Source organism: Odocoileus virginianus, chromosome 25 (genome assembly GCF_023699985.2).
Source record: "Odocoileus virginianus isolate 20LAN1187 ecotype Illinois chromosome 25, Ovbor_1.2, whole genome shotgun sequence".
NCBI lineage: Eukaryota > Metazoa > Chordata > Mammalia > Artiodactyla > Cervidae > Odocoileus > Odocoileus virginianus.
The window spans coordinates 49,771,108-49,780,081 of record NC_069698.1 but is presented as its reverse complement, the minus strand read 5'-3'; the positions used below and the strand labels follow the sequence as shown (position 1 = coordinate 49,780,081).

At 50.7% G+C, this 8,974-nt stretch overlaps 1 protein-coding gene across 6 annotated transcripts in view; it reads left to right on the top strand.

Annotated features, from left to right (window-relative positions):
* The first annotated feature begins 420 nt into the window (after positions 1 to 420).
* Positions 421 to 8,974, top strand: part of CFAP298 (cilia and flagella associated protein 298) — a 28,049-nt gene continuing 19,495 nt past the window's right edge. For 2 of the 6 annotated variants that reach the window (XM_070455171.1, XM_070455172.1), the window contains exons 1-4: positions 1,328 to 1,784; positions 3,867 to 4,034; positions 5,485 to 5,552; positions 8,790 to 8,948. In XM_070455171.1, coding sequence (XP_070311272.1) covers positions 1,619 to 1,784; positions 3,867 to 4,034; positions 5,485 to 5,552; positions 8,790 to 8,948 — 561 coding nt within the window. In that variant the 5' untranslated portion in view covers positions 1,328 to 1,618. Of the gene's footprint in view, positions 660 to 1,326; positions 1,785 to 3,866; positions 4,035 to 5,484; positions 5,553 to 8,789; positions 8,949 to 8,974 lie in introns of those variants that run through there. The other 4 variants (XM_070455169.1, XM_070455170.1, XM_070455168.1 and 1 more) reach the window with 4 other exon arrangements.

The following is an 8,974-nucleotide window of genomic DNA, read 5'->3' as shown; positions in this document are numbered from 1 at the left end:
GGTCGGTTTGAGGGTTGCCACGGCAACAGCCACTTCCGGGAGTGGGGGCTCGGCGAAGTCGGCTCGGCCGGTGCGGGGGCGGGTCCGGGAGCCTCTCCCGGACTCTTTGCTTGGCCGCACCTGCTGTCAGGGTAGTGGAGGGAGGCCCGGGTCTCCGCGCACCGTAGCTTCCCCAGCCTCAGGGTCTGCCCTTGAGCCGTGGGCCCCCACCCCGCGCCCTCAGACCGCGTTTCTCTGTTGCTCTTGGCAACAGCCACTTCCGGGAGCGGGTGCCGTTTTCCCCCCCGTCCCCCTCCCCGCGCCCAGACTGTGTTTCTCTGTTGCTCCTGGCAACAGCCACTTCCGGGAAAGGGTGCAGTTTCCTCTCGTCCCCCCGCCCCGTCCCAGCACCGCGAGCGCTCGAACCCAGGGTTCCGGCCTCCCGGCAACCGTTAGTCGGCGATCTTCGCTGTCCGCCGGTGGGGGCGGGTGACCGCGGGCCGCTTGTCCAGGGCCTTCCGGCGGGGCTCTCGCGGCCACCATGGTTCTGCTGCATGTGAAGCGGGGCGACGAGAGCCAGTTCCTGCTGCAGGCGCCGGGGAGCTCGGAGCTGGAGGAGCTCACGGTGCAGGTAGCCCGGGTCTACAACGCGCGGCTCAAGGCGCAGCGCCTCTGCTCAGGTGCGGCCCAGCGTCGTGGGGCCTGGGAGGGGAGAGAGAACTGGGCCCGCGGGGACGGGGCGAAGTTGGGCGGAACGCGCCAGGCCTCCTCTGGCCGGCTAGAGGCGACCGAGGGTCAGGCCGGTAAAGACTGCGAAGACGCGCAGCTGCCGGGCTTGAGATGCGGACCGCGGGTTTCCCCAGAGATGCTTCCAGGAGCGGCTGCACTGCGTGGGAAATCAGTTCTGAATCTTCATTGGAAGGACTGATGCTGAAGCTGAAACTCCAATACTTGGGCCACCTGATGCAAAGAACTGACTCATTTGAAAAGATCCTGATGCTGGGAAAGATTGAGGGCAGGAGGAGAAGGGGACGACAGAGGATGAAATGGTTTGATGACATCACCGACTCAGTGGAGATGAATTTGAGTAAACTCCGGGAGTTGGTGATGAACAGGGAGGCCTGGCGTGATGCAGTTCATGGGGTCGCAAAGAGTCGGACACGACTGAGCGACTTACCTGATTGTAACGCTTGGAGTGGTGCTCGGAGCCGAAAGGGCGGGCCACTCCAGGGTCTGGGGAGTCGGGATTGGGGCTCTGTGAGCAAAACAAACCGACCTAAGTCCCGAAACCGAGGCGGGGGGAGGGGGGACGGGAGGTGGCACGGGAGAGCCGAGAGCCTGGGCCCCAGAGCAGGTTAGGGGATCTCCACAAGTGTGAGAGGTGGGACGATCCCCGGGCCGATTTTTAAGAGTGAGTGTTCTCTTTTGAGACTTTGGAGCTAGAGCAGTCTCTGGGGGAGGGGGGCGGAGGTGGAGGAGCCACCCAGCTTTGGGACGGTTTTCAAGAGAGACATTAAGAGAGCCTCGGCGTTCTTGCCTCCTTCCTTGTTCCCTGCTCTAGGAAGCAGCCTGATCCTCATGTTACAGTGTTTTGGTCAGTGTTCCCTTCTCTAGGAAACAGCCTGATCCTCATGTTACAATGTCTTGGTCACTGCCCGCCGCCCCACCCCCACCCCCGGAGCGGCGAGGGTCAATGCAACTTTCCTCCGCCGGAGATGTTCCCTGGCCGTGCCGTCTAGCAGTGGTAGTTGCTGAGTCGTGTCCGACTGTTTGCGACTCCGTGGTCTGTCCATGGGATTCTCCAGGCAAGAATACACTGGAGTGGGTGGCCGGTATCTCAGGTGGCTGTTGACCACCGCCAAGACACTGCATTCTTTATTTCAATTCATTTAAATGTAAATTCTAGCGGTAACGCGCCTGCCAATGCAGAAGACATAAAAGCCACAGGGTTCAATCCCTGAGTCCGGAAGCGCCCTGGAGGAGGACATGGCAACCCACTCCAGTAGTCTTGCCTGGAGAATCCCATGGACAGAGGATGCCTGACGGGGTGACAGTCCATGGGGTCGCAAAGAGTTGGGACAGCAAACGACTTAGCACTCACAGCCTCATGAAGCTCCTTACTGTCGCCTTAGGCAGCACAGTACTTGACAGTATGTTAGTCCGGGTGTGGTCCACAATGTGATTGTTTCTGTGATTATATCTGGTGAGTTTTGTGCCGCAGAGTACTCCTTAAAGATCATAAGCTGTCTTTACCTTAAGAGCTCATTTATGGGTCATTCGTACAGTTTCTTAGTAAAATTAACACCGGACCAAGCTCAATTAAGTGTTAGTTTAAAATCAAAGCATCTTTGGGGAAAAGGGCCTCAGCTTCTTTTTCTGTGAAATTATCAATTGAAATGTGGTGCTGATTGTTCAGTCTCATTAGTGAGCTGGAAGCCCATTCATTTAATCTGTGCTACCTGCTCAGTCGTGTCTGACTCTTTGCATCCCCATGGACTGCAGCCCGCCAGTCTCCTCTGCCTATGGAATTTTCCAGGCAAGAATACTGGAATGGGTGCCATTTCTTCCAGGGGACCTTCCCAACCCAGGGATCCAACCCGCATCTGGCAGGTGGATTCTTTTCCTAGTAGCTCAGATGGTAAAGCATCCGCCTGCAATGCAGGAGACCTGGGTTCAATCCCTGGGTCGGGAAGATCCCCTGGAAAAGGAAATGGCTACCCACTCCAGTATCCTTGCCTGAAGAATCCCATGGACAGAGCAGCCTGGCCCTGCGGTCCCTGGGGTCACCCAGAGTCTGACATGATGGAGCGACTAGTGCACAGCGCCACCTGTCTATAGCCCTTATCATGGACCTGCTTCAGGCAGGCTATGCCCAAAGTCCAGGGCAAATGAGGCCTGCTCTTGTCTCCCCTTCCCTCGTCCCAGATACTTACAGTCAGGTTGGGAGAGAGAGACAAGAAGTATCCCATAAATAGCCCATTAAGTTCGACCATTTGTTCCATCAGTTCAGTTCAGTTACTCAGTTGTGTCTGACTCTTTGTGACCCAATGGACTGCAGCACCCCAGGCTTCCCTGTCAATCACCAGCTCCCAGAGCTTGCTCAAACTCATGTCCATCGAGTTGGTGATTTATTCTATAGTATTTGTTCCATAGTACTGTGTTATTACAGGCTACCTGGTGTCTTCTCAAAATGCTATGGAGACCCCACATACCTCTTTCATGTGAAAGAAGGGAGAGAGAGAAGGAAGGAGAAGAAAGAAAGGCAATTTTAATTTTGCAAGGTTAAAATGTGGATTCATTCTGGGGTGAATGCATATGGAATAGGAAAAACATAAAGCATGCATCTGAATAGTGAACGTAATACTAGAAAATCAAGGTCTTTTCCTATCTCTGCCACCATGGAAGGGCTGCAGTAGTAGCATTGTGACCCGAGCAAGCCTCAGGTGATTCCGCTGCAAATTGGGGAAGATGGGGATGTTGATAACTGTCTGGCCTACCTCACAAGGAGAAATTGAGATAATCTATGTGAATGCACTTGCAAAACCATAACGCCCTATGCGGGTATGTATTCAGCCTGTCAGTGAATTTGAATTTATGCCTCCTGAGTGCCAGGAGGTATAACATAGCAGAGAGGATTGGAGCACAGAAACTGCAGCCTGTGACCGGTGGGTGAGCCCCCAGACTCTCTGCTTCTGTTGATCTAGGATGAATCAGTGAGCATTTGCCAGAGGTCAAGGACAGGTATGCCATAGCAAGTGGCATCTAAGTGTCTGTTAAATAAAATAGCCAATGGTCCCCTGACCTCTAGGAAGCTTCCATTCCAGTGAAGTGTAGGTGTTATAATAATGACTGTGATGCATATTGTCTAATTTCCTCTTGTTTTTAAGAAATGGAAGAATTAGCAGAACATGGCGTATTTCTGCCTCCTAATATGCAAGGACTGACTGATGAACAGATCGAAGAATTGAAATTAAAGGATGAATGGGGTGAAAAGTGTATCCCTAGTGGAGGCTCAGTATTTAAAAAAGATGATGTTGGACGGCGGAATGGACAAGGTAATCCAGCATTTTTCTTCTCTGCGCATGCCTGAATGTAACCATCAGTGTGAAAACAGTTCTTCAGGTTAAAAACTGACCGCAGTGTTTCTATTCAAACTTACAAAATACTGCAGCATGTAACTCCTTGTTGTTGTTTAGTTGCTAAGTTATGTCAAACTCTTTTGTGACCCCATGGACCGTAGCCCACCAGGCTCCTCTGTCCATGGGATTTCCCAGGCAAAAATACTGGAGTGGGTTGCCATTTCCTTCTCCAGGGGCTCTTCCTGACCCAGGAACTGAACCCTGAGTTTCCTGCTTTGCAGGAAGATTCAGATTCGTTAGCATCTGAGTCATCAGAGAAGCCCTATTAACTCCTTGTAGCAAAATGCTAATCCAGGATGAATTAGATGGAAAAGAAGGCATCTGTCTTCTTGCTCTTACTAAGCTTCAGCTAGCTTTTAAGTGTAGTAGATGAACCATAAGAAATTACCAACTTTATTGGCAACAAGTGATTGAAAATTGGCATTTTCATATCGTTCAATCTAATAGTCTGAGGGGATAATCGATGAAAATGTATCGCAGGGTATGTTTTGTTACAGTTTGTACATTAGGGTTTATTTAGTGATTCTATGTAGAAAGAGAAAATGAATGTCAACCCAGCGGTCTCCACTTGAATTGACGACAGGCCTCTCTTGTACAGAGCAGTTTCGGACAGGCAGGACACTGAGGAAACTGCTCTCCTTTTAGTACATGGTTGTTTGTGTGGGATTGCAGGGGAAAAGGGATGATAACCTATTTTGATACCATACACCTTTTAACCTGCATAAAGAGCTCCCTTTAAAAGATTATAATTGATTAGTTAACAAACACTTAAGTGCTTATTATACCCTTAAAACACTCTTAGGAGCAAAGGAAAGAAAGTGTCCCTATAAAGCCTTTGCATGCTCAGAAAAAATATATGTATATATTGAAGATAATAGGAATTTCAATTAATGGTATTTATTTTGAACTTTAACCTAGAAAATAATAATAGTTGGTTGTCTTCCACATCTTTTCATACCTAAATCCATTCTCAATTTTGAGAGATTTTTTTGCTTTTCAGGTGAAATTTCATCAAAGAAAGAAATCATGGTACTTGTAAAAACAGTTAACAGAATATTACCAGTTCATTATTCGTCTTTAAATCAAGATTCTCTTAATCACTCTGTTTTAGTAGTTTTTAGTATTTTCAGTATTTTCAATGGGTAAGTACCACCATGACTCATTAAGAATATCAAATTTGAGAGATTCAGCTAACTTCTGACAGCCAAGCTCTCCTGTGTCCCTTGCCCGGATTCCACTCTTGTGCCTTCTCTCAGCTCACTTCCTCCCCGACTCAGGCAGAAGGGTTAGGATGTTTAAGAAGAGTCCTAAAGTTTCTAAAGTCCTAAGTTTCTCTCTTGCTTTTCTCCTTTTTTTATTTCTTTAGCTCCAAATGAAAAAATGAAACAAGTTATAAAGAAGACTATAGAAGAAGCCAAAGCAATAATATCTAAGGTTAGCTTTTTAAATGATGTTCTAAAGCTTGTCTTTTGAAACACAAACTCCAGTTAATGGCTTCCAGAGTTATCTGCCAGCCAGCTTTTTTTCATTCTTTCTTTTTCTCTCTCTTTCTGTCTCTCTCTCCTCCTCTCCCATCACACCCCCCCCCCCCGCCCCCACCTCCAGAGGCAAAGGAGACAAGCATGTTTAGAGCGGGCCTTAGCTTTTTTTTCCTTTCCCTTAGTTGTGACAGTTGTCCTCAATCCTCTCAATGCCTTCAAGTCAAACAAAAACAGTTATTGGCTTGTGTCAATGTGGCTCAAATATGAATTGGTGCTTATATTTTGCTTCCTTAGCCCTTTTTTTTTTAAGTTGAGCTATAGTTGATTTACAGTGTTGTGTTACTTTCAGGCCACATAGTGACTCAGTTGTGGTTTTTTCCATCTGATTATAAGTTACTACAAGATACTGAATATAAGTCCCCGTGCTAGTCAGTAAATCCTTGCTGCTTATCTCTTTTACGGGTCGTAGTTTGTGTCCATTAAGAACTAAAGAAAGACGAGTAGGGCAGATGCGAACCTTGTGGCCGCTCACTGGACCTGCGGAATCTGACTGACAACACGTCTGTGTTATGAGTCAGCGCTTTGTAATCATCTGAATTGGAGAAGGAAACGGCAACCCTCTCCAGTAGTACTTACACACAAAATGTTTCATTGAAGGGGAAACAGCAGTCAGACTGCTGACAGACATAGGCTGGGAGTCTGGAGGAAAGTCATTTAAGGGTTTTTCAGGAACTGAATGTTTTTATCAGTGGCTTTTATTTACACGTTCCTGATGTTGGCTGCCCCCACCCTCCCTCCACCTTGGTCTTCCTGGATAACTGCTGCTTCTCCTGTCCCTCCCAGTGCTCTGGGTATCCTTGTGATTCCTAAGCCAGCGAATCCTTTGAGTGCTTCAGGGGAGCCTGCTCTTCTGCCTGTCAGTATAGGAAAGGCGTTGGGAAGGCTTTGGTTTGACCCAGGGTTCGCAAAATCGTTTGGCTGCAGAGACTATTTTTTTAAAGGATGAAAGTGAAAGTCACTCAGTCGTGTCCGACTCTCTGTGACCCTATGGACTGTAGCCCACCAGGCTCCTCTGTCCATGGGATTTTCCAGGCAAGAATGCTTGAGTGGACTGCCATTTCTTTCTCCAGGGGATCTTTCCAACCCAGGGATCGAACCTGGGTTTCCCACATTGCAGGCAGATGCTTTACCGTCTGAGCCACCAGGGAAACCCAGAAGGGTAGATAATAACTAGTAACTTGTAGTCAAGATGGCCCCTCCCAGAACAGGTTAGGAGGGCAGTGTCCTGGGCCCTGCTCCGCCCGCTCCAGTCCCCACACCTCCTCTATGGAAATCCTTCCTATTCATTTGTGTCACTCTTTCCCTTTGTGTATTTTTATGTTGTCATTTCATAGCTTAGAGACAGCTTTCACGGGGCTTCCAGTCGTTTTTCTGCAGCAGTTTGCCCAAAGTGGCGGAGCTCGCATGGGCCAGGGCTCGAGTCCCACCCGGGGCCCTTCCTGCTGCCCCCGCATGTAGCCGGCCTGGCTCCCACCTCCCCAGACCTGCCACGTGGGGGGCACTAGCCCCGTGGGTCAGAACACGCAGCTGGCAGGTGGGCGCTCAGATCCCAGCAACCCCACCGTCCAGCCCCTGGGACCCAGGCCTCCACCTCTATCGCTCAGGTTCCTCCAGGGGAGTGTGGAAGGTGATGGGACACCCAAACTGGGGCCCCTTGGGGGTGGGCAGCGACGTCTGTGCACCCTCTGCCGAGGGCAGGAGCCCAGGATTGTGGGGAATCTGTCGTCCTGAGGCCACACCTTGAGTTATCTGTCCACCCCCGTGGTGCCTGGCCAGGACCACTGCCCTTGGTATCAGTGGAGCTTTTGTAGAAAGTGACCCCCTGGCTCCCCTGTCTGGGCACATTGGGGGGGTGGCGTCCTCTGGGCGGGACAGCTGCCTTCAGGTGACCCCAGGTCTAGTGGACCGTCACACCGTCTGTGGGCGCGGGCCCCTCCCGGGGAGGCCCAGCACATGTGATGGGCATTTCTGACTTGGAAACAATTTCATAAGCCGCCCTGGGGGTAGGTAAGGCAAGAGACACCCCCAGAGCCTCAGGCCCGATCCTCCCGGGTTTCTGAGAACCTGGCCCCTGTTTTCTTACCCCCCACAGACATGGCCACCTTGGGGCCCCCAGTGGCCTCCGAGCTGCACATCCAGAAGCCTTTCCCGTCTGACCCCTGAATCACATCTGACTTTGCACCACGTCCGCGGGCCTCTGTCCTGGCTGCCTCGCAGCTTCAGGTCGCTGTTTTCTCTTCCTCTTGCTGCTTAAACCCAGTGTCTCGCCAAGTGTGTTAACCTCAGCTCTCTTCTCTTCTCTTTCTGTTCTTTCTTCCTTGGCATTTTATCTTCTCTGCCAAATACCAGCTTCCACTCTCTGCAGATAACTCCCCAATCTCTGTCCTCTACCCCAGAACCCTTCTTTACTTGCACCCTGGATTTCTTTCATCTGGGAGTCCAGCCAGCACTTCAAACGCATTGATTCCTCTGCCGGGTGTCCTGTACCCGGGAGCTGGCCCTTCCTGTAGACTTTTCATTTCTACTAACACAGCCGCCGGTGTATCAGGGTCCACTTTGTCACTGCCTCTCTCTCACCCGAATGCCTTGTCTGGTACCCTACCACTTGCTTCTGCGATGCCTCCTGAATCCCAACTACTCCCCTCGTTTCCACAGTTACCACTTTATTTACAGTCCCCCTGAGAGTCTTTTGTGCAGACGTCAGCTGGGGGGCCTGCAGTTCTGTTCAGCTCCAATGCTGACTCCCCAGCGCTCGCGCAGACCCCATGAGCTAAAGCGTGAGGTCCTTGACCAGACTTCCTTGGCGGTCCAGTGGTTAAGAGTCTGCGCTTCCACTGCAGGGGCTATGGGTTCGATCCCTGGTCAGGGAGCTAAGATCCTGGGATTCTTGCTCTCGGAGTGTTCTCCACGCTTCACCCCCTCAATGCCACTCATATTCTGCATTATCGCTAAGGCTGTGGTGGCCGTGGCTGAGCCCCACAAATAGATCAGAGTCACTTCGGTAGAAGCTCTGTCTGATTCTGTCTGCTGCTCCGGCAGGAGCTGGCGTGGGTCTTGTATAAGAACCTGATTGACATCTGTTGAGTTGATTGGCTGCATCATAGCTAACAGTACCCGCAACCACTTTCAGAAACAAGTGGAAGCCAATGTCTGCGTGACCATGGAGATGGTGAATGACGCCTTGGACCAGCTTCGAGGTGCCGTGATGATAGTTTATCCCATGGGGTTGCCACCGTACGATCCCATCCGGATGGAATTTGAAAATAAAGAAGATTTGTCGGGGACTCAGGTATGTGGGTGGCTCTTGGGGTCTCT